The following is a 26,245-nucleotide window of genomic DNA, read 5'->3' as shown; positions in this document are numbered from 1 at the left end:
CACTAGGGACTGGACTCTCACTATTATGTTAGATCCACTATGGACTGGACTCTCACACTATTATGTTAGATTTACTATGGACTGGACTTTCACAATATTATGTTAGATCCACTATGGACTGGACTCTCACACTATTGTGTTAGATCCACTATGGACTGGACTCTCACACTATTATGTTAGATCCACTATGGACTGGACTTTCACACTATTATGTTAGATCCACTATGGACTGGACTCTCACTATTATGTTAGATCCACTATGGACTGGACTCTCACTATTATGTTAGATCCACTATGGACTGGACTCTCACAATATTATGTCAGACCCACTCGACGTCCATTGCATCCGGTCTCCCCTAGAGGGGGGGTAACCCACATATGCGGTCCTCTCCATGGTTTCTCATAGTCATTCACATCGACGTCCCATTGGGGTTGTGAGTTTTTCCTTGCCCTTATGTGGGCTCTGTACCGCGGATGTCGTTGTGGCCCTTTGAGACACTTGTGATTGAGGGTTATATAAATAAACATTGATTGATTGAAAAAGATGGATGGATGGATGTTGTTGTGCAGCACTTTGGAAACATTTTTGTTGTTTAAATGTGCTATACAAATAAAGTGTAAAGTGATTCTGATGTTTATGTGTGCTATGGCTATGAGGTTTTTCCCCCCCTTGGCCTCAGTCTGGACCCCTCTCCAGGGGCCCAGGCTTAGGCTGAATTTTTTCCCCCCCCTCCCCGGCATTTAGCTGTTTCTCACCTTTTTGTAAGGGGATGCCGGAAGTTGGCCGATCCGTCAGCGATCCCGTCTTGTCTCCCTGTAATGTTTGTTTGCTCTTGTGCCGAAAAAATCTCAATTTCCCCTCGGGGATTATTCAAGTATTTCTGATTCTGATATTACATGACAAGGGCAGCGAGCTCCCGCAAGATAAAGGAGCCAACAAAAGTTGTTGGATCCACTATGGACTGGACTCTCACTATTATGTTAGATCCACTATGGACTGGACTCTCACACTATTAGGTTAGATCCACTATATACTGGACTCTCACTATTATGTTAGATCCACTATGGACTGGACTCTCACTATTATGTTAGATCCACTATGGACTGGACTCTCACTATTATGTTAGATCCACTATGGACTGGACTCTCACTATTATGTTAGATCCACTATGGACTGGACTCTCACTATTATGTTAGATCCACTATGGACTGGACTCTCACTATTATGTTAGATCCACTATGGACTGGACTGTCACTATTATGTTAGATCCACTATGGACTGGACTCTCACACTATAATGTTAGATCCACTATGGACTGGACTGTCACTATTATGTTAGATCCCCTATGGACTGGACTCTAATACTATTATGTTAGATCCACTATGGACTGGACTGTCACTATTATGTTAGATCCACTATGGACTGGACTCTCACTATTATGTTAGATCCACTATGGACTGGACTCTCACACTATTATGTTAGATCCACTATGGACTGGACTCTCACACTATTATGTTAGATCCACTATGGACTGGACTCTCACTATTATGCTAGATCCACTATGGACTGGACTCTCACACTATTATGTTAGATCCACTATGGACTGGACTCTCACACTATTATACTAGATCCACTATGGACTGGACTCACACTATTATGTTAGATCCACTATGGACTGGACTCTCACACTATTATGTTAGATCCACTATGGACTGGACTCTCACTATTATGTTAGATCCACTATGGACTGGACTCTCACACTATTAGGTTAGATCCACTATGGACTGGACTCTCACACTATTATGTTAGATCCACTAGGGACTGGACTCTCACTATTATGTTAGATCCACTATGGACTGGACTCTCACTAATATGTTAGGTCCTCTCCATGCTTTCTCATAGTCATTCACATCGACGTCCCATTGGGGTTGTGAGTTTTTCCTTGCCCTTATGTGGGCTCTGTACCGCGGATGTCGTTGTGGCCCTTTGAGACACTTGTGATTTAGGGTTATATAAATAAACATTGATTGATTGAAGAAGATGGATGGATGGATATTGTTGTGCAGCACTTTGGAAACATTTTTGTTGTTTAAATGTGCTATACAAATAAAGTGTAAAGTGATTCTGATGTTTATGTGTGCTATGGCTATGAGGTTTTCCCCCCCCCCTTGGCCTCAGTCTGGACCCTTCTTTTTTTCCCCCTCCCCGGCATTTAGCTGTTTCTCACCTTCTTGTAAGGGGATGCCGGAAGTTGGTCGACCCGTCAGCGCTCCCGTCCTGTCTCCCTGTAATGTTTGTTTGCTCTTGTGCCGAAAAAATCTCAATTTCCCCTCGGGGATTATTCAAGTATTTCTGATTCTGATATTACATGACAAGGGCAGCGAGCTCCCGCAAGATAAAGGAGCCAACAAAAGTTGCTTGTCGCCGATTGTAACGACCTGATTAAACTTTGCAGGAGAATTTTGTGCCGCCTCATATTCATGAATCAAGAAGGGAAAAAAAGCCTCTATTGTCCTTCCTCAAAAGACAAATACTCCCGACGCGAGCATTTAACATTTTTATTCACGCACAACCCCGGCGGTTGCGACTACGGAGAGCAATCGGGCCCTAAACCCTGTATTTACCGAGCCCCAAAACAACAGGCGAGGGAGAGGAGGTGCAACGCGGCACGATCACCTATTCAGATCAGGTACTAATGAAGAATTCCATCTATCCTGAAATTTAATTAAAACCCCAAAGACTCCAGATGAGATGCGATTTGAAAAGAGCCCGGGGCTGGTACACAAGCGCTTGGTGGCGAAGGGAATCGCGCTGAAAGGTGATATCGTAATTGGTCCTGATGTATTTCTGCATTGCCTTTGCGGGAGCGTGGGACTCTGGAGCGGTATGGCGGGGGTCTCCGCGGAGTACCTGCTCATTGGAAATGCCATCACTCAAGCACTGCGGGTCTGCATGAAATTACAGCCAAAGTGAGGCCTGATTGCAGGGGAAGGCAGACACAATTGTTAAATGCATATATTAGACTTTTCCCCCCCCCTTCCGTGTTGCTGGGATTCGGCGTCTAAATGAGCGCTTTGGAACATTTCTAATGCCTGTGAACTTTGAATGAGTTGCCATTGTTTGTTTCCTCCACACAAGCATAATTAAACCCCTTCTATTTTTTTCATATTTTAGTGCTCTGCATCATTCACACACACGGCGTGAAAGGACACAATTATTTAGAAAAAGCCTTCTGCTAATTTACAATAGCACGTACAAAGACGCATGAAAACACACCTACAGACATCACACATGGGATGCTTTAATAAGTATGAATTGTTTTAGTTGCATTGTAAAACTTTCAAACGTCACTTGGAGCGATGAATGGAGAATCCATACAAGTAGAAACGCTACGGACGACTAGAAGACGGAACGGCACTTGTACTTCCGGTTCAAAGCACTAAACGGAAGGAAAAACTATCGACATCACTGCTTGTGTTTTATGAAAACTAGCTCTTCAATCAGCTAAACAGACTAAATAACAAATACGCATGAAAACACACCTACAGACATCACACATGGGACGGTTTAATAAGTATGAATTGTTTTAGTTATATTGTAAAACTTTCAAACGTCACTTGGAGTGATGAATGGAGAATCCATGCAAGTAGAAATGTTACGGAACGACTAGAAGACGGAAAGGCACTTGTACTTCCGGTTCAAAGCGCTAAACGGAAGGAAAAACTATCGGCATCACTGCTTGTGTTTTATGAAAACTAGCTCTTCAATCAGCTAAACAGACTTAAAAACTCCACGATAACGTTTTGATGAATTTACTGAGGAATTTGTGAAGCTGAAACAAAACACAAAAAATTCCATTGTAACTCAATATTACTAACACAGACACTCGTAAACGTGTAAGCATATTAATTAATGCTAGTGCTAGTATGAATTATTTTAGTTATATTGTAAAAACTTTCAAACGTTACTTGGAGTGATGAATGGAGAATCCATACAAGTAGAAACGCGACGGACGACTAGAAGACGGAACGGCACTTGTACTTCCGGTTCAAAGCACTAAACAGAAGGAAAAACTATCGCTGCTTGTGTTTTATGAAAACTAGCTCTCCAATCATCTAAACAGACTCAATAACTCCACGATGATGTTTTGATGAATTTACTGAGGAATTGGCGAAACTGAAACTATACAAAAATAATTCCATTGTAAGTCAATATTACTAACACAGTAGTAAACGTGTAAGCATATTAGCTAAAGCTAAAACCGCCAGCTTGATTACATTACGATAGCACGTACAAATACGCATGCAAACACTCAGACAGACAGACATCACACATGGGACGGTTTAATAAGTATGAATTGTTTTAGTTATATTGTAAAACTTTCAAACGTCACTTGGAGCGATGAATGGAGAATCCATACAAGTAGAAATGTTACGGAATGACTAGAAGACGGAAAGGCACTTGTACTTCCGGTTCAAAGCGTTTAACGGAAGGAAAACTATCGACATCACTGCTTGTGTTTTATTAAAACTAGCTCTTCAATCAGCTAAACAGACTCAATAACAAATATGCATGAAAACACACGTACAGACATCACACATGGGACGGTTTAATGAGTATGAATTGTTTTAGTTATATTGTAAAACTTTCAAACGTCACTTGGAGTGATGAATGGAGAATCCATACAAGTAGAAACGTTACGGAATGACTAGAAGATGGAACAGCACTTGTACTTCCGGTTCAAAGCGCTAAACGGAAGGAAAAACTATCGACATCACTGCTTGTGTTTTATTAAAACGAGCTCTCGAATAAGCTAAACAGACTCAATAACAAATACGCATGAAAACACACGTACAGACATCACACATGGGACGGTTTAATAAGTATGAATTGTTTTAGTTATATTGTAAAACTTTCAAACGTCACTTGGAGTGATGAATGGAGAATCCATACAAGTAGAAACGTTACGGAATGACCAGAAGACGGAACGGCACTTGTACTTCCGGTTCAAAGCGCTAAACGGAAGGAAAAACTATCGACATCACTGCTTGTGTTTTATTAAAACTAGCTCTCCAATAAGCTAAACAGACTCAATAACAAATACGCATGAAAACACTCCTACAGACATCACACATGGGATGGTTTAATAAGTATGTATTGTTTTAGTTATATTGTAAAACTTTCAAACGTCACTTGGAGCGATGAATGGAGAATCCATACAAGTAGAAACGTTACGGAACGACCAGAAGACGGAACGGCACTTGTAATTCCGGTTCAAAGCGCTAAACGAAAGGAATAACTATCAACATCACTGCTTGTGTTTTATTAAAACTAGCTCTCCAATAAGCTAAACAGACTCAATAACAAATACGCATGAAAACACTCCTACAGACATCACACATGGGATGGTTTAATAAGTATGTATTGTTTTAGTTATATTGTAAAACTTTCAAACGTCACTTGGAGCGATGAATGGAGAATCCATACAAGTAGAAACGTTACGGAATGACCAGAAGACGGAACGGCACTTGTACTTCCGGTTCAAAGCGCTAAACGGAAGGAATAACTATCAACATCGCTGCTTGTGTTTTATGAAAACTAGCTCTCCAATCAACTAAACAGACTTAAAAACTCCACGATAACAATTTGATGATTTTACTGAGGAATTTGTGAAACTGAAACAAAACACAAAAAATTCCATTGTAACTCAATATTACTAACACAGACACCCGTAAACCTGTAAGCATATCAACTAGTGCTAGTATGAATTATTTTAGTTATATTGTAAAACTTTCAAACGTTACTTGGAGTGATGAATGGAGAATCCATACAAGTAGAAACGTTACGGAATGACTAGAAGACGGAACGGCACTTGTACTTCCGGTTCAAAGCACTAAACAGAAGGAATAGCTATCGCTGCTTGTGTTTTATGAAAACTAGCTCTCCAATCAGCTAAACAGACTCAATAATAATAGATTTTATTAGTAAAAAGCACTTTACATTGAGTAAACAACCTCAAAGTGCTACAGTGTATTAAAAATGTAATTTTAATTAAAATAAAAAGATAATAAAAAATATATAAAAATAAAAACTACTCATAAACCTGTAAGCATATCAACTAGTGCTAGTATAAATTATTTTAGTTATTGTAAAACTTTCAAACGTTACTTGGAGTGATGAATGGAGAATCCATACGAGTAGAAACGCTACGGACGACTAGAAGACGGAACGGCACTTGTACTTCCGGTTCAAAGCACTAAACAGAAGGAATAGCTATCGCTGCTTGTGTTTTATAAAAACTAGCTCTCCAATCAACTAAACAGACTTAACTCCACGATGACGTTTTGATGAATTTACTGAGGAATTTGTGAAACTGAAACAAAACACAAAAAATTCCATTGTAACTCAATATTACTAACACAGACACCCGTAAACCTGTAAGCATATTAATTAATGCTAGTGCTAGTATGAATTATTTTAGTTATATTGTAAAAACTTTCAAACGTCACTTGGAGTGATGAATGGAGAATCCATACAAGTAGAAACGCTACGGACGACTATAAGACGGAACGGCACTTGTACTTCCGGTTCAAAGCACTAAACAGAAGGAATAGCTATCGCTGCTTGTGTTTTATGAAAACTAGCTCTCCAATCAGCTAAACAGACTCAATAATAATAGATGTTATTAGTAAAAAGCACTTTACATTGAGTAAACAACCTCAAAGTGCTACAGTGTATTAAAAATGTAATTTTAATTAAAATAAAAAGATAATAAAAAATATATAAAAATAAAAACTACTCATAAACCTGTAAGCATATCAACTAGTGCTAGTATAAATTATTTTAGTTATTGTAAAACTTTCAAACGTTACTTGGAGTGATGAATGGAGAATCCATACGAGTAGAACCGCTACGGACGACTAGAAGACGGGACGGCACTTGTACTTCCGGTTCAAAGCACTAAACAGAAGGAATAGCTATCGCTGCTTGTGTTTTATGAAAACTAGCTCTCCAATCAGCTAAACAGACTCAATAATAATAGATTGTATTAGTAAAAAGCACTTTACATTGAGTAAACAACCTCAAAGTGCTACAGTGTATTAAAAATGTAATTTTAATTAAAATAAAAAGATAATAAAAAATTAAAGCTGCAAGCAGCGTTGTTCGGGCCCGCGTATTTGGCAGGTGCTAGTCCTAAGTGTCCCAATACTTTTGTCTACTTTTAGTCTGAAGTGTCCCAAGACTTTTGTCTAGTGTACCTACCTTGTCTGCATTGTGTGGGCACGCTGGTGCTTGCTGCTTTTGAGCAGCCATCTTAAAAAAACAGCAGCGCAGCGGGTCTTTGAAGGGTCATAAAATCAAAACCGGAGCAGGTATCACAACTCTTTCGCCAACTTTTAATCAGAAGGGTTCAATCTCTCTCCTGTGTTAGTTTAAAGCCGAAACAACAAACGCGCTCAGAGGAGATAATGTTTGAAGAAATGTGACCGGTTTTTACAAAAATGTTGAGTTGAAGGGGGAATAGCAAACTTCCTGTTGATTTTTGCTGGGGGTTGTCAATTTATGAAATGTATGTCTAAGTGAGACCTACATTAAGGTTTTTGTTTCATGTCTCTCCGACCTTCCCAGTGGGAGTTACAGGCAGTTTTGTAATGTTTTTCTTCCGAGGAGCAGTTTGTTCTCCGTTTTATTCAAAAATTGCTCTAGATCGCAATTTTTAGAATTGGTGTTAGATTTTTTTATGAGATCGCAATTTCTGCCAGTCTTGATGTGTGCGTTCAGTTCGGTGAGTTTTGAAGCATGTTAAGGGGGTAAAATAATAGCTGAAAGAGTCAAAAGTGACTGTTTTTAGTACATTTTTGTGTTGAAGGGGGAATTGGCAACTTCCTGTGTATTTTTGTTGAAGAATGTCATTGTATGAAATGTAGGTGAAAGTCAGACCTACATAGAGATTTTTGTTTCGTGTTTTTACGACATTCGTACTGGGAGTTAGAGGAAGTTGTATCTGTGTTTTCTTCCTAGGGGGCGCTAGAGCGCAATATTGAGTTTTGTGGTTAGGTTTTTTTACTAAAGAGTTTTGTTCGCGTTTTTTTGATGTGTGCGTGAAATTTGGTGAGTTTTGGAGCATGTTAAGGGGGTCAAAGTACCGCGCAAAGCTGCGGAAGAAAAAAGAAAGAATAATTAAAGCTGCAAGCAGCATTGGTCGGGCCCGCGTATTTGGCAGGTGCTAGTCCTAAGTGTCCCAATACTTTTGTCTACTTTTAGTCAGAATTGTCCCAATACTTTTGTCTAGTGTACCTACCTTGTCTGCATTGTGTGGGCACGTTGGTGCTTCCTGCTTTTAAGCAGCCATCTTAAAAAAACAGCAGCGCAGCGGGTCTTTGAAGGGTCATAAAATCAAAACCGGAGCAGTTATTAAAACGCCCATCTATACTTTTAATCACAAGGGTTTAATCTCTCTCCTGTGTTAGTTTGAAGCCTAAACGACAAACGCGCTCAGAGGAGATAGATTTTGAAGGAGGGTGACCGGTTTTTACAAAAATGTTGTTTTGAAGGGGGAATAGCAAACTTCCTGTTGATTTTTGCTGGGGGTTGTCAATTTATGAAATGTAAGTCTAAGTGAGACCTACATAGAGGTTTTTGTTTCATGTCTCTCCGACCTTCCCAGTGGGAGTTACAGGCAGTTTTGTCATTTTTTCTCCGTTTTATTAAAAAATTGCTCTAGAGCGCAATTTTTAAATTTGGGGTTAGGTTTTTTTATTAGATCGCAATTTCTGCTAGTCCTGATGTGTGTGTTCAGTTCGGTGAGTTTTGAAGCATGTTAAGGGGGTCAAATTACAGCTCAAAGAGGCAAAAGTGACTGTTTTTAGTACATTTTTGTCTTGAAGGGGGAATTGCCAACTTCCTGTTGATTTTTGCCCGAGGAAATTAATTAATGAAAAGTAGGGCTAAGTGAGCCCTACATAGAGGTTTTTTGTTTCATGTCTCTACAACATTCGTACTGGGAGTTATAAGCAGTTTTCTTTCTAGGGGGCGCTGGAGCGCAATTTTGAGTTTTGGGGTTCGTTTTTTTTAATTAAAAGACTATTTTCGCAGGTCCTGATGTGTGGGTCAAATATGGTGAGTTTTGAAGCATGTTAAGTGGGTCAAATTAGTGCTCAAAGAGGCGGCGGAATAATAATAAAACCTTAGAAAAACAATAGGTCCTTATGTCCCATTGCAAAAGGACTCCCGTTGGGATTCCTTTTACAATGGGCCATGCGGGCCCTAATAATTAAACCTTACAAATTCAATAGGTCCTTATGTCCCATTGCATAAGGACTCCCTGTGGGAGTCCTTTTGCAATGGGCCATGCGGGCCCTAATAAATAAAAATAAAAACTAGAACAGCCCAATAGCTAAAACTAGTATGCATACATCTAAAAAAGGGCTTTTTTAAAAAGAAGGGTTTTTAAGCCTTTTTTAAAAGCATCCACAGTCTGTGGTGCCATCAGGTGGTCAGGGAGAGCGTTCCACAGACTGGGAGCGGCTGAGCAGAAAGCCTGGTCTCCCATTGTTCGTAGCTTTGTCCTCGGAGGTTGGAGTATAGCCCCACCATGAAGTTTTGATGAATATTTTTCAATGTGTTTAACTACTCTTTTTATCCTTTTCAACTCTGTAGCACTTTAAGATTGACACGGTGCTTTACAAATGAAATGTATTATTATTATATTAGTCTTTTTTTTTTTTTTTTAGGGGCTGCCGGTGCCAACAATAAGCTCATTCAAAGTTTACCACCATTCACACGTTCTCGTAAAAAAAAAAAAAAAAAAGAACGGGCGAGGAAAGAAGAAAAAGTTTCCTGTCTGAAAATGTCAAGAGTGGAATTGGATCAGTTAGAGAGAAATGTGCCAAGAATGATGGAGGAGCCTGCCAAGACCAACACGCGTGGTCAGATTACTAGTAAAAGACTTGGTAGTAAACACTGAGTCTCAGTCATGTGACTATTAGGAGTGCGAGGCTGATCCCAGGCATGGCTCTGCAAATATTTATCCATGACAGACCTGCTCTCAGGGCCGGGTGGTGAAAGGCGGGCGGCGGCGGGAGACTCCCAGCGCCGCGCGGCTCGCTGAAGTACGCCTGGAGCCATCGCACGCAGCGCCGCAACTCCGGGTTGGTTTCCGCCGGGGCGCCGCTGACCACGCGGCAGCTCGGGGGGGGCTCGCCGCTCCTGCAGGGGATCAGAGAAGCAATCACAACCTTCCCGGTGCTGAGAATGTGCTGAAATATGCCACTGGGGGGTAATCGGAGGCCCGCGGGGGGGTCACAGATGACATCATCTACGTTGTTGAGGGGCCCCGTGTTTGAATAGAGTTACTCAAGTCTCCTGGCACTCTGCTTCAGGTGGGACGTATTGAAGAAGCCAAGAACATGAATATTTGTTCACATTTTTTTGTACAAACCCCGTTTCCATATGAGTTGGGAAATTGTGTTAGATGTAAATATAAATGGAATACAATGATCCTTTTCAACCCATATTCAATTGAATGCACTACAAAGACAAGATATTTGATGTTAAAAAATTAAACTTTTTTTTTTTTTTTGCCATCCAAGCAACGTTATCATGGACGCCCCTGCTTATTTCAGCAAGACAATGCCAAGCCACGTGTTACAACAGCGTGGCTTCATAGTAAAAGAGTGCGGGTACTAGACTGTATTTTCCTTCATTTTTCTTCCTTTCATATTTTTTTAACATTACACGCAGTTTGAACAGTAACACTGTGTTTGAATGTAGGAAAATACAGTCTAGTACCCGCACTTTTTTACTATGAAGCCACGCTGTTGTAACACGTGGCTTGGCATTGTCTTGCTGAAATAAGCAGGGGCGTCCATGATAACGTTGCTTGGATGGCAACATATGTTGCTCCAAAACCTGTATGTACCTTTCAGCATTAATGGTGCCTTCACAGATGTGTAAGTTACCAATGTCTTGGGCACTAATACACCCCCATACCATCACACATGCTGCCTTTTCAACATTGCGCCTAGAACAATCCGGATGGTTCTTTTCATCTTCGGTCCGGACGACACGACGTCCACAGTTTCCAAAAGCAATTTGAAATGTGGACTCGTCAGACCACACAACACTTTTCCACTTTGCATCAGTCCATCTTAGATGAGCTCGGGCCCAGCGAAGCCGACGGCGTTTCTGGGTGTTGTTGATAAATGGTTTTGGCTTTGTATAAGAGAGTTTTAACTTGCATACAGAGGTAGTGACCAACTGTAGTTACTGACAGTGGGTTTCTGAAGTGTTCCTGAGCCCATGTGGTGATATCCTTTACACACTGATGACGTTTTGTTTGATGCAGTACCGCCTGAGGGATCGAAGGTCCGTAATATCATGGCTTACGTGCAGTGCTTTCTCCAGATTCTCTGAACCTTTTGATGATATTACGGAGCGTAGATGGTGAGTCCCTAAATTCCTTGCAATAGCTGGTTGAGAAATGTTGTACTTAAACAATTTGCTCAGGCATTTGTTGACAAATTGGTGACCCTCGCCCCGTCCTGAGCATTTCATGGAAGCTGCTTCTATACCCAATCATGGCACCCACCTGTTCCCAATTAGCCTGTTCACCTGTGGGATGTTCCAAATAAGTGTTTGACGAGCATTCCTCAACTTCCTCAGTCTTTTTTGCCACTTGTGCCAGCTTTTTTGAAACATGTCGCAGGCATCAAATTCCAAATGAGCTAATATTTGCAAAAAATAACAACGTTTTCCAGTGTGAACATGAAATACCTTGTCTTTGCAGTCTATTCAATTGAATGTAGGTTGAAAACCCGACGGAATCAATAAAGTACTATCTATCTATCTAAAAGGGTTTGCAAATCATTGTATTCTCTTTTTATTTAACATTTACACAACGTGCCACACCCACTACATTTTTGTAGAAAAAATATTTTCCATATATTAGCCGCACCAGACTATAAGTTGTAGATATATACATAGTGAAATTAGTTATTTTGTCTGTAACAAGGCAGTAAGACGGCTGATCGAACAAAACGGAAGTCATCATCATGACATCATGACGACAGTCACACATAAGAGATACGTGTGGACTGCAATATGATGGCAGTCACACATAAGACATACGTGTGGACTGCAATATGATGGCAGTCACACATAAGAGATACGTGTAGACTGCAATATGATGGCAGTCACACAAAAGAGATACGTGAAGACTGCAATATGATGGCAGTCACACATAAGAGATACGTGAAGACTGCAATATGATGGCAGTCACACATAAGAGATACGTGCAGACTGCAATATGATGGCAGTCACACATAAGAGATACGTGTAGACTGCAATATGATGGCAGTCACACATAAGAGATACGTGTAGACTGCAATATGATGGCAGTCACACATAAGAGATACGTGAAGACTGCAATATGATGGCAGTCACACATAAGACATACGTGTAGACTGCAATATGAAGGCAGTCACACATAAGACATACGTGTAGACTGCAATATGGTGGCAGTCACACAAGAGATACGTGTAGACTGCAATATGATGGCAGTCACACATAAGAGATATGTGCAGTCTGCAATATGATGGCAGTCACACATAAGAGATACGTGTAGACTGCAATATGATGGCAGTCACACATAAGAGATACGTGTAGACTGCAATATGATGGCAGTCACACATAAGAGATACGTGCAGACTGCAATATGATGGCAGTCACACATAAGACATACGTGTAGACTGCAATATGATGGCAGTCACATATAAGAGATACATGTAGACTGCAATATGATGGCAGTCACACATAAGAGATACGTGCAGACTGCAATATGATGGCAGTCACACATAAGAGATACGTGCAGACTGCAATATGATGGCAGTCACACATAAGACATACGTGTAGACTGCAATATGATGGCAGTCACACATAAGAGATACGTGTGGACTGCAATATGATGGCAGTCACACATAAGAGATATGTGAAGACTGCAATATGATGGCAGTCACACATAAGACATACGTGTAGACTGCAATATGATGGCAGTCACACATAAGACATACGTGTAGACTGCAATATGATGGCAGTCACACATAAGAGATACGTGTGGACTGCAATATGATGGCAGTCACACATAAGAGATACGTGTGGACTGCAATATGATGGCAGTCACACATAAGAGATACGTGTAGACTGCAATATGATGGCAGTCACACATAAGAGATACGTGTAGACTGCAATATGATGGCAGTCACACATAAGAGATACGTGCAGACTGCAATATGATGGCAGTCACACATAAGAGATACGTGAAGACTGCAATATGATGGCAGTCACACATAAGAGATACGTGAAGACTGCAATATGATGGCAGTCACACATAAGACATACGTGTAGACTGCAATATGATGGCAGTCACACATAAGACATACGTGTAGACTGCAATATGATGGCAGTCACACATAAGAGATACGTGCAGACTGCAATATGATGGCAGTCACACATAAGAGATACGTGTAGACTGCAATATGATGGCAGTCACACATAAGAGATACGTGCAGACTGCAATATGATGGCAGTCACACATAAGAGATACGTGTAGACTGCAATATGATGGCAGTCACACATAAGAGATACGTGTGGACTGCAATATGATGGCAGTCACACATAAGAGATACGTGTAGACTGCAATATGATGGCAGTCACACATAAGAGATACGTGAAGACTGCAATATGATGGCAGTCACACATAAGACATACGTGTAGACTGCAATATGATGGCAGTCACACATAAGAGATACGTGTAGACTGCAATATAATGGCAGTCACACATAAGAGATACGTGCAGACTGCAATATGATGGCAGTCACACATAAGAGATACGTGTAGACTGCAATATGATGGCAGTCACACATAAGAGATACGTGTGGACTGCAATATGATGGCAGTCACACATAAGACATACGTGTAGACTGCAATATGATGGCAGTCACACATAAGAGATACGTGAAGACTGCAATATGATGGCAGTCACACATAAGACATACGTGTAGACTGCAATATGATGGCAGTCACACATAAGAGATACGTGCAGACTGCAATATGATGGCAGTCACACATAAGAGATACGTGTAGACTGCAATATGATGGCAGTCACACATAAGACATACGTGTAGTCTGCAATATGATGGCAGTCACACAAGAGATACGTGTAGACTGCAATATGATGGCAGTCACACATAAGAGATACGTGCAGACTGCAATATGATGGCAGTCACACATAAGAGATACGTGCAGACTGCAATATGATGGGAGTCACACATAAGCAGAGGTGGGTAGTAACGCGCTACATTTACTCCGTTACATCTACTTGAGTAACTTTTGGGATAAATTGTACCTCTAAGAGTAGTTTTAATGCAACATACTTTTTGGTGACGTTCACTCCGTTCCACCAATCAGATGCACTCACTGGTGACGTTGGACCAATCAAACAGAGCCAGGCGGTCACATGACCTGACTTAAACAAGTTGAAAAACTTATTGGGGTGTTACCATTTAGTGGTCAATTGTACGGAATATATACTGTACTGTGCAATCTACTAATAAAAGTTTCAATCAATCAATCAAAAGTGTGAAGGAAAAAAGACCCTTTTTTATTTCAACCGTACATCCCGTCAAAAGCCTAAAGACTGACTGCACAGTTCCTGTCTTCACAATAAAAGTGCCGCTCCATCGCGCCTGCGCGTTCAAAACAAGAGTCTCCGAAAGCCAGCGCAAACAAGCTAGCAAGCTACGGAGTTTGCCGCCAATGTATTCCTTGTAAAGTGTATAAAAACGAATATGGAAGCTGGACAAATAAGATGCCAAAAACCAACCACTTTCATGTGGTATTAGACAGAAAGGAGGAACTTTTTTTTTCCTCCATTTGAAAACGTGGACGCTATCAGCACTACTGTCTGATTACAATCAATGCAAGTCATCAGAATCAGGTAATACACCAACTTATATTCTTGTCTTCATGAAAGAAAGGAATCTATATGTGTTAAACATGCATGTATATTCATTAAAACACCTTTAACATGTAAACAAAAACGGCAAAATAAATAAATATAAATTATATACTGTATATATATATATATGTATATATATATATATATAAATGTGTGTGTGTGTATATATATATATATATATATATATATATATATATACAGTGTTTCCCACAGGACAGGCATGTATTTGTGGTGGTGTGGTAGGCGGGGGGGGGGGGGGGGGGGGGGGGGGGGGGCAGCGGCGATGACCAAGAAGAACGCGGAGTTGGAATATAATTACAACATTTTATGTACATATTTATATACAGATTTGAACAATTAGTGATTCACTGAAATATATTTATTAATTGTGGTTCTTACAAAAAATATATCTTATAAAATATAAAAGCTAAAATGTCTCTTAAAGCTCTGCCCCTTTAATTAGTGAATACTAAATAATTTAACTTTAGCCTACTACTACAACCATATTATTTACCAGCAACATGAAGTGAAACAGAGGCAGAGGTGTCCTGCCACAGTCAGTCAACCTCCTCCTCCTCCTCCTGCTGAACAGGTCGCACCTGTGGTCCGGACTGTAGGCCTACCTCCTCTCCAAGTCCAGCCCTTTTCGGCCGTTGAAAATATTTTTCTATACTCATCTGTGTGAAGGAGTGAACATCCAACATTAGAATTTATTACTAACGAGCAGAAGTGCTCTATGTACAGTGCCGTCTAACCAGCAGCTCAACACATGCAGGGTTCAACGTTAAGGTTTTTTTCTACTTGCCCGACTTCTCAAATCTACTTGCCCCAATATTTTTACTTGTCCTGCCTAGGTTTTTTTCTGGCTGTGTAGTGCTCATGGCTTATATCTTACTAGAATCCTTCCCGTTGACTATTTACAACACTACACAGTATTTATTATTATTATTATCTATAATTACATTTAAATGGCATTGCATACATGTAAAATTAAATGCTATTTCACATTTTTTGACCAGTAGCAGTTACACCCATCTGAACAGGTCAGCCACCTGTTTAAAGCCCGATCACAGTTGACATCTTGAAATGAAGAGCCTTTAATGGCCAAAACATTAACCTGGACAACATTTTAACAGCTGGTTGGCTCAGATTTTATTCTTTTCATTGCATTCACATGCTGCAGTGGACAGTGGACAATTTAGCTTCAGTCCATGTGTGTTTATTGACAACAGGGTTATAACCTGGACACGTTAGCTCGTCGGTATGAAAACAGGTGACCGAGTCAAACAGCGGCGGTGTTAATGAAGCAGCGTCAGGCGAAACCGTCAGTGAAACGCTCGGTGAAATCGCGGATTAACATTAAATATATGACGAGCCGCGAGCGATGCAGCTATAACCTATCTACCTATAACACCTGTAAAAATGAAGCAATGCTACCACGCTAGCAAGCGTTAGCTAGCCGGCTATGAGCCACCAAGCTGCTAACTATCGCCAAAAGGCACCATTTAATTTTTTTTCCCCATGGCATCCTGGATCAAGGCTTTCAGCAGCTTTTGGACGTTTGAGGTAGAAACGTAGGAAGCGCCATCATTATGAAAAGTAGCCGGCGAGTATTTTGATTCCGTCCGTCTGTCCCTCTTCTTCTGGCCCACCAGGTGAATTAAGTGCTATTGGCGGAGTTACAATGCATACCGCCACCTACTGCACCGGAGGTGTAACTACAAGCAACATTCACAGACAGTCCCATTGCTTTTATGAGCGGTCGAGCGAGTCAAAAGCCGAAAAATCCATTTGTGGCGGACATAATTCTTTCGTGGCGGGCCGCCACAAATAAATGAATGTGTGGGAAACACTGATATATATATATATATATATATATATATATATATATATATATATATAGATATATATATATAGATATATATAGATATATGATATGTGTGTGTATGTTACTCATCAGTTACTCAGTACTTGAGTAGTTTTTTCACAACATACTTTTTACTTTTACTCAAGTAAATATTTGGGTGACTACTCCTTACTTTTACTTGAGTAATAAATCTCTAAAGTAACAGTACTCTTACTTGAGTACAATTTCTGGCTACTCTACCCACCTCTGCACATAAGAGATACGTGTAGACTGCAATATGATGGCAGTCACACATAAGAGATACGTGCAGACTGCAATATGATGGCAGTCACACATAAGAGATACGTGTAGACTGCAATATGATGGCAGTCACACATAAGAGATACGTGTAGACTGCAATATGAAGACAGTCGCACATAATGCGATGTTCCAAATAAGTGTTTGACGAGCATTCCTCAACTTCCTCAGTCTTTTTTGCCACCTGTGCCAGCTTTCTTGAAACATGTCACAGGCATCGAATTCCAAATGAGCTAATATTTGCAAAAAAATAACAGTTTTCCGGTTTGAACGTTAAATATCTTGTCTTTGCAGTCTATTCAATTGAATATAAGTTGAAAATGATTAGCAAATCATTGTAATCTGTTTGTATTTACCATTTACACAACGTGACAACTTCATGGTTAGGTTGTTCATAAAATGTGTCAAATGCATGAACGTGAGTGCAAAGATTTTTATGACCTCAGTGGAGGGAAAACATACAATTAAAGTGGAGTGTGGCCGTAACAGTTGAGCATGATGAGGTTTAAAAGAAAACATTGGCAGTTTAACAACATTAAGGAAGTGGAGTCATTTCTATGAAGAAAAAAAAAAAAAGTCTTGCAGCTGTGTCAGGAAAAAGTTAACAAGAGTTCCAACTCTGCCTGGGTCTGGTTGAGAGTTCACCACGAGAATAAATAGATTTTTTTGTTGTTGGCCAGAGTCACGCTGGCGCACTTGGACGTGCATCTTAGCACGAGTCCACGCTTGGAGGAATTTGCTGACGGTTGAGTTGGCATCACTTAACAGCCCAAATTCCCTCCGCCGCTGACCACCCCCTAGGTCAACGCCGGCAGACTGACCCATATTTGACACTTAAAGACCCTACTGGGAAGGTCCTCTCTTAGTAGGTGCATTACCGCAAAGTGGACCTCAAGCTGTGATGCGGGATCTTAAAGCCGGCCCGCCGACTCCATTAACTGGTGTGTGGCGCTTATAAATAAATAATATCACCATTTAAGTGCCCCTCTTTCAAAATTGTCTTATCCTGTATAGTATTAATAATGGACATTTACTGTGTTAAACACAAAGCACGCCGTGACCAGACCAGCTCCAACGTGTCTCCACACTTGTGCTGGGGACACCATCAGCACCATCTTATTGCCTCTGCTAAGGCTTTTAATGCCATTATTAGTCTGTTAGTGTTCCACACACAATGGATGAAAGCAAGCTCTAAGAATGGTGTTGGGACTTGGGCTTAGACGACATTAAAGGGGTCATTTTGTGATATTTTTCCCCCCACATCAGTGTTTTTCAACCTTTTCTGAGCCAAGGCACATTTTTGTCCATCCATCCATTTTCTTCCGCTTATCCGAGGTCGGGTCGCGGGGGCAGCAGCCTAAGCAGGGAAGCCCAGACTTCCCTCTCCCCAGCCACTTCGTCCAGCTCCTCCCGGGGGATCCCGAGGCGTTCCCAGGCCAGCCGGGAGACATAGTCTTCCCAACGTGTCCTGGGTCTTCCCCGTGGCCTCCTACCGGTCGGACGTGCCCTAAGGCGATCGGGTGGCATCCTGACCAGATGCCCGAACCACCTCATCTGGCTCCTCTCCATGTGGAGGAGCAGCGGCTTTACTTTGAGCTCCCCCCGGATGACAGAGCTTCTCACCCTATCTCTAAGGGAGAGCCCCGCCACCCGGCGGAGGAAACTCATTTGGGCCGCTTGTACCCGTGATCTTGTCCTTTCGGTCATAACCCAAAGCTCATGACCATAGGTGAGGATGGGAACGTAGATCGACCGGTAAATTGAGAGCTTTGCCTTCCGGCTCAGCTCCTTCTTCACCACAACGGATCGATACAGCGTCCGCATTACTGAAGACTGTCGATCTCACCATCCACTCTTCCCTCACTCGTGAACAAGACTCCGAGGTACTTGAACTCCTCCACTTGGGGCAAGATCTCCTCCCCAACCCGGAGATGGCACTCCACTCTTTTCCGGGCATTTTTGTCATTGAACAAAATCTCGAGGCACACCACGAGCATAAAACATAAAAAAAAATGAAACTCAGCAGCCGATATTGACAATAAAAAGTTGTTCTTGCAATTGTTGCATATGACTTTAAACCATAACGAGGCATCTCCTCTTAACTATACGAATGCACATATTGCCCGTCCCCTTAAAAGGGGCGGGGGGTCGCACTAATACATACTTGCCAACCCTCCCGAATTTTCCGGGAGACTCCCGAAATTCAGCGCCTCTCCCGAAAACCTCCCGGGACAAATTTTCTCCCGAAAATCTCCCGAAATTCAGGCAGACTCAGGTCCTCCACAATATAAAAAAGCGTACCTGCCCAATCACGTTATAACTCTAGAATGATGGAGGGCGAGTTCTTGGTTTCTTATGTGGGTTTATTGTTAGGCAGTTTCATTAACGTCCTCCCAGCGCGGTAACAACACACAACAACAGCAGTCACGTTTTTGTCTACCGTAAAGCAGTTCGTCTGCCGTAAACAGCAATGTTGTGACACTCTTAAACAGGACAATACTGCCATCTTGTGCATTTGATGAAGGCACTTTTGTGCGTGCCACACAGCAATGCATCATCAGAGAGGGTGTTCAGCATGGTTCGAAAAATAGTGACAGAGAATAGAACAAGGATGGACAATTCAACCCTTAACTCAACAATGAGTAGATGAGTGTTATGTGTGTGTATATGTGTAAATAAATGAACACTGAAATTCAAGTATTTCTTTTATATATATATATATATATATATATATATATACATATATATATATATATATATATATACACACACACACACACACACACACACACACACAGGTAAAAGCCAGTAAATTAGAATATTTAGAAAAACTTGATTTATTTCAGTAATTGCATTCAAAAGGTGTAACTTGTACATTATATTTATTCATTGCACACAGACTGATGCATTCAAATGTTTATTTCATTTAATTTTGATGATTTGAAGTGGCAACAAATGAAAATCCAAAATTCCGTGTGTGTCACAAAATTAGAATATTACTTAAGGCTAATACAAAAAAGGGATTTTTAGAAATGTTGGCCAACTGAAAAGTATGAAAATGAAAAATATGAGCATGTACAATACTCAATACTTGGTTGGAGCTCCTTTTGCCTCAATTACTGCGTTAATGCGGCGTGGCATGGAGTCGATGAGTTTCTGGCACTGCTCAGGTGTTATGAGAGCCCAGGTTGCTCTGATAGTGGCCTTCAACTCTTCTGCGTTTTTGGGTCTGGCATTCTGCATCTTCCTTTTCACAATACCCCACAGATTTTCTATGGGGCTAAGGTCAGGGGAGTTGGCGGGCCAATTTAGAACAGAAATACTATGGTCCGTAAACCAGGCACGGGTAGATTTTGCGCTGTGTGCAGGCGCCAAGTCCTGTTGGAACTTGAAATCTCCATCTCCATAGAGCAGGTCAGCAGCAGGAAGCATGAAGTGCTCTAAAACTTGCTGGTAGACGGCTGCGTTGACCCTGGATCTCAGGAAACAGAGTGGAACGACACCAGCAGATGACATGGCACCCCAAACCATAACCCAACCATGCAAATTTTGCATTTCCTTTGGAAATCGAGGTCCCAGAGTCTGGAGGAAGACAGGAGAGGCACAGGATCCACGTTGCCTGAAGTCTAGTGTAAAGTTTCCACCATCAGTGATGGTTTGGGGTGCCATGTCATCTGCTGGTGTCGGTCCACTCTGTTTCCTGAGATCCAGGGTCAACGCAGCCGTCTACCAGCAAGTTTTAGAGCACTTCATGCTTCCTGCTGCTGACCTGCTCTATGGAGATGGAGATTTCAAGTTCCAACAGGACTTGGCGCCTGCACACAGCGCAAAATCTACCCGTGCCTGGTTTACGGACCATGGTATTTCTGTTCTAAATTGGCCCGCCAACTCCCCTGACCTTAGCCCCATAGAAAATCTGTGGGGTATTGTGAAAAGGAAGATGCAGAATGCCAGACCCAAAAACGCAGAAGAGTTGAAGGCCACTATCAGAGCAACCTGGGCTCTCATAACACCTGAGCAGTGCCAGAAACTCATCGACTCCATGCCACGCCGCATTAACGCAGTAATTGAGGCAAAAGGAGCTCCAACCAAGTATTGAGTATTGTACATGCTCATATTTTTCATTTTCATACTTTTCAGTTGGCCAACATTTCTAAAAATCCCTTTTTTGTATTAGCCTTAAGTAATATACTAATTTTGTGACACACGGAATTTTGGATTTTCATTTGTTGCCACTTCAAATCATCAACATTAAATGAAATAAACATTTGAATGCATCAGTCTGTGTGCAATGAATAAATATAATGTACAAGTTACACCTTTTGAATGCAATTACTGAAATAAATCAAGTTTTTCAAAATATTCTAATTTACTGGCTTTTACCTGTATATATCGGTATCGGTTGATATCGGAATCGGTAATTAAGAGTTGGACAATATGGGAACATCGGATATCGGTAAAAAAAAGCCATTATCGGACATCTCTAACTAAATTCTATTGGACGGGGACGGACTGGCCTTGGCGGAGGTCGGCACTCTCGTGCTGACTTTCTAGAAACGGACTTTGTAAAGTATTTACACTCCTGGTGTAAATACAGCGAGAGGCGCGACTCCTCCGGGTTGTGGACATGGACCGTGCGGCGGTGCACGCCGCGGCAGAACGTGCTGCAGAGTCAGGAGAGCCACAGGCGGGGGGTTCCTGCACCGAGAGCCGCGCAAACAATGGCCGTGGCTCCTGGCAATCTCCAGTCGGCATGGGTGAGCGCCCAGCCAGCCCCTACTTGTCATTGTCTCTCCTTTCCAGACCCCCTTCAATATTTCTCTATCCTCCCACTCCAGCTCTTTTGGCTCTCCAGCCTGACACCCCCTTCTTCTTCTTCTCCTCTTCAGGCCACCTCTATGTAACTCCCCCTCATCCTCTACCCCCCCCCTGCTTTCTGGGAGAGGATGTTCCAGCCGCTGCACACTGACAGCTCGGGGATATTGTGTGTGGAAATGTTCCTGTTGGACCCGCAGGCCCTTACAATCTAGCGGACAAAGGCTAGAGCACCTTTGCTTAAGGCGCGTCACCTTTGACCCCCCCGCAGCTCGCACCTCAGACTTGTCACTGTGGCTAATTACGCCCTCCCGCCCATGATCTTCTCGTCTGGCGCGGTGAGCGAGACAACATTGACAAGTGGTAAAAGTTAATGCAATGCAGCACATGTTATGGCTGGTAAACAACAAGCGAATGGACACACACACACACACACACACACATATATATATATATATATATATATATATATATACAGTATATATAAAAAGGGGAAGAGAAAGAACAAGATCAGTTGAGATGAAGTCTGTCACCTCCAGGTGCGATGGGGGATTGTTTCTAAAGAGCACCAAGGCGGTGGAGATGTTTATCGGCAACATTTCCTCTCGCCTCAGTGACTTGTACACTACAGCCCTTTTTTCTCTGCATTGAGTTGAAAAAAAAAAAAAAAAAGGAGCCAAAAACAGCCTTCTCAGGCATGTTAAGTATCAGCTTTTGAGTGATTAATCACAATTTATCAAATACCGTATTTTCCGCACTATTAGCCGCACCTAAAAACCACAAATTTACTCAAAAGCTGACAGTGCGGCTTATAACCCGGTGCGCCTTATATACGGATTAATATTAAGATTCATTTTCATAAAGTTTCGGTCTCGCAACTACGGTAAACAGCCGCCATCTTTTTTCCCCGTAGAAGAGGAAGTGCTTCTTCTTCTACGCCAAGCAACCGCCAAGGTAAGCACCCGCCCCCATAGAAGAGGAAGCGCTTCTTCTTCTACTGTAAGCAACCACCCGCCCCCGTAGAAGAAGAAGAAGCGCGCGGATATTACGTTTCATTTCCTTTGTGTGTTTACATCTGTAAAGAGCACAAAATGGCTCCTACTAAGCGACAGGTTTCCGGTTCATGAAAAGACGCAATCTCTCCATCCGGTACACGGACTACTATTTCACAGCAACTGCCTAAAGACTTTCAAGAAAAGCTGGCTACTTTCCGTGCATATTGTAAAAACAAGATAGCTGAAAAAAAAAGATCAGAACAGAGAACATTATCAACATGGACGAGGTTCCACTGACTTTTGATATTCCTGTGAACCGCACTGTGGATACAACGGGAGCACGTACGGTGAATATTCGCACCACAGGGAATGAGAAGTCGTCCTTCACTGTGGTTCTAGCTTGCCATGCTAATGGCCAGAAACTTCCACCCATGGTGATATTCAAAAGGAAGACCTTGCCAAAAGAGACCTTTCCAGCCGGCGTCATCATAAAAGCTAACTCGAAGGGATGGATGGATGAAGAAAAGATGAGCGAGTGGTTAAGGTAAGTTTACGCGAAGAGGCCGGGTGGCTTTTTTCACGCAGCTCCGTCCATGTTGATATACGACTCCATGCGCGCCCACATCACGCTGGTTTTTAATATATTATTAAAGTTTGACTGACCTATCTGACTGTTTTTTTGACATTCCTTTAGCGCAGTTAGATGCGGCTTATAACACGGGGCGGCTTATAGGTGGACAAAGTTTTGAAATATGCCGTTCATTGAAGGCGCGGCTTATAACCCAGGGCGGCTTATGGTGCAGAAAATACGGTACTAATAAAAGCTCAGTTGCCAGAATAAAGAGAAAAAAAACAGTGTTACCGTTTTTCCATTTACAGCTTGTTCTATAAAATCATTTTACAGTAAAATTCTGGCGACTAAGCTGCTATTTTCCCCCCGTAAAAAACAAAAAAAACAATAGTACTGATGAGCTTCCAGCACACCTGTGAAGTGAAACCTATTCCAGGTGACGACATCTTTGAAGCTCATGCAGAGAATGCCAAGGGTGTGCAAAGCAGTAATCAGAGCAAAGGGTGGCTATTTTGAAGAAACTAGAATATAAAACATGTTTTCAGTTATTTCACCTTTTTTTTGTGTTAAGTACATAACTCCACATGTGTTCATTCAAAGTTTTGATGTGACAATCTACAATGTAAATAGTCATGAAAATAAAGAAAACGCATAGTGGATCTAACATAATGGTGAGAGTCCAGTCCATAGTGGATCTAACATAATAGTGAGAGTCCAGTCCATAGTGGATCTAACATAATAGTGAGAGTCCAGTCCATAGTGGATCTAACATAATAGTGTGAGTCCAGTCCATAGTGGATCTAACATAATAGTGGGAGTCCAGTCCATAGTGGATCTAACATAATAGTGGGAGTCCAGTCCATAGTGGATCTAACATAATAGTGGGAGTCCAGTCCATAGTGGATCTAACATAATAGTGGGAGTCCAGTCCATAGTGGATCTAACATAATAGTGGGAGTCCAGTCCATAGTGGATCTAACATAATAGTGGGAGTCCAGTCCATAGTGGATCTAACATAATAGTGAGAGTCCAGTCCATAGTGGATCTAACATAATAGTGAGAGTCCAGTCCATAGTGGATCTACCTTGAAGGTAGAAAAGCGCTATACAAGTACAACCCATTTATCATTTATTTATTATCTAGCATAATAGTGAGAGTCCAGTCCATAGTGGATCTAACATAATAGTGAGAGTCCAGTCCATAGTGGATCTAACATAATAGTGAGAGTCCAGTTCATAGTGGATCTAACATAATAGTGAGAGTCCAGTCCATAGTGGATCTAACATAATAGTGTGAGAGTCCAGTCCATAGTGGATCTAACATAATAGTGTGAGAGTCCAGTCCATAGTGGATCTAACATAATATTGTGAGAGTCCAGTCCATAGTGGATCTAACATAATAGTGAGAGTCCAGTCCATAGTGGATCTAACATAATAGTGTGAGAGTCCAGTCCATAGTGGATCTAACATAATGTTGTGAGTCCAGTCCATAGTGGATCTAATATAATAGTGTGAGAGTACAGTCTATAGTGGATCTAACATAATAGTGTGAGAGTCCAGTCCATAGTGGATCTAACATAATAGTGTGAGAGTCCAGTCCATAGTGGATCTAACATAATAGTGAGAGTCCAGTCCATAGTGGATCTAACACAATAGTGAGAGTCCAGTCCATAGTGGATCTAACATGATAGTGAGAGTCTAGTCCATAGTGGATCTAACATAATAGTGAGAGTCCAGTCCATAGTGGATCTAACATAATAGTGAGAGTCCAGTCCATAGTGGATCTAACATAATAGTGTGAGAGTCCAGTCCATAGTGGATCTAACATAATAGTGAGAGTCCAGTCCATAGTGGATCGAACATAATTGTGAGAGTTCGGTCCATAGTGGATCTAACATAATAGTGTGAGAGTCCAGTCCATAGTGGATCTAACGTAATAGTGTGAGAGTCCAGTCCATAGTGGATCTAACATAATAGTGTGAGAGTCCAGTCCATAGTGGATCTAACATAATAGTGTGAGAGTCCAGTCCATAGTGGATCTAACATAATAGTGAGAGAGTCCAGTCCATAGTGGATCTAACATAATAGTGAGAGAGTCCAGTCCATAGTGGATCTGACATAATAGTGTGAGACTCCAGTCCATAGTGGATCTAACATAATAGTGTGAGAGTCCAGTCTATAGTGGATCTAACATAATAGTGAGAGTCCAGTCCATAGTGGATCTAACATAATAGTGAGAGTCCAGTCCATAGTGGATCTAACATAATAGTGTGAGTCCAGTCCATAGTGGATCTAACATAATAGTGAGAGAGTCCAGTCCATAGTGGATCTAACATGATAGTGAGAGTCCAGTCCATAGTGGATCTAACATAATAGTGAGAGTCCAGTCCATAGTGGATCTAACACAATAGTGAGAGTCCAGTCCATAGTGGATCTAACATGATAGTGAGAGTCTAGTCCATAGTGGATCTAACATAATAGTGAGAGTCCAGTCCATAGTGGATCTAACATAATAGTGAGAGTCCAGTCCATAGTGGATCTAACATAATAGTGTGAGAGTCCAGTCCATAGTGGATCTAACATAATAGTGAGAGTCCAGTCCATAGTGGATCGAACATAATTGTGAGAGTTCGGTCCATAGTGGATCTAACATAATAGTGTGAGAGTCCAGTCCATAGTGGATC

The 26,245-nt window shown here is 41.5% G+C and overlaps 1 protein-coding gene across 7 annotated transcripts in view; it reads right to left on the bottom strand.

Moving 5' to 3' along the window:
• Positions 1 to 26,245, bottom strand: part of mgmt (O-6-methylguanine-DNA methyltransferase) — a 193,189-nt gene that overhangs the window by 70,330 nt on the left and 96,614 nt on the right. For all 7 annotated transcript variants that reach the window (XM_061968022.1, XM_061968015.1, XM_061968039.1 and 4 more), the window contains exon 3: positions 10,044 to 10,210. In XM_061968022.1, coding sequence (XP_061824006.1) covers positions 10,044 to 10,210 — 167 coding nt within the window. The remainder of the gene's footprint in view (positions 1 to 10,043; positions 10,211 to 26,245) is intronic.

Source organism: Nerophis lumbriciformis, linkage group LG02 (genome assembly GCF_033978685.3).
Source record: "Nerophis lumbriciformis linkage group LG02, RoL_Nlum_v2.1, whole genome shotgun sequence".
NCBI lineage: Eukaryota > Metazoa > Chordata > Actinopteri > Syngnathiformes > Syngnathidae > Nerophis > Nerophis lumbriciformis.
This window is presented reverse-complemented; position numbering and strand designations above follow the sequence as displayed.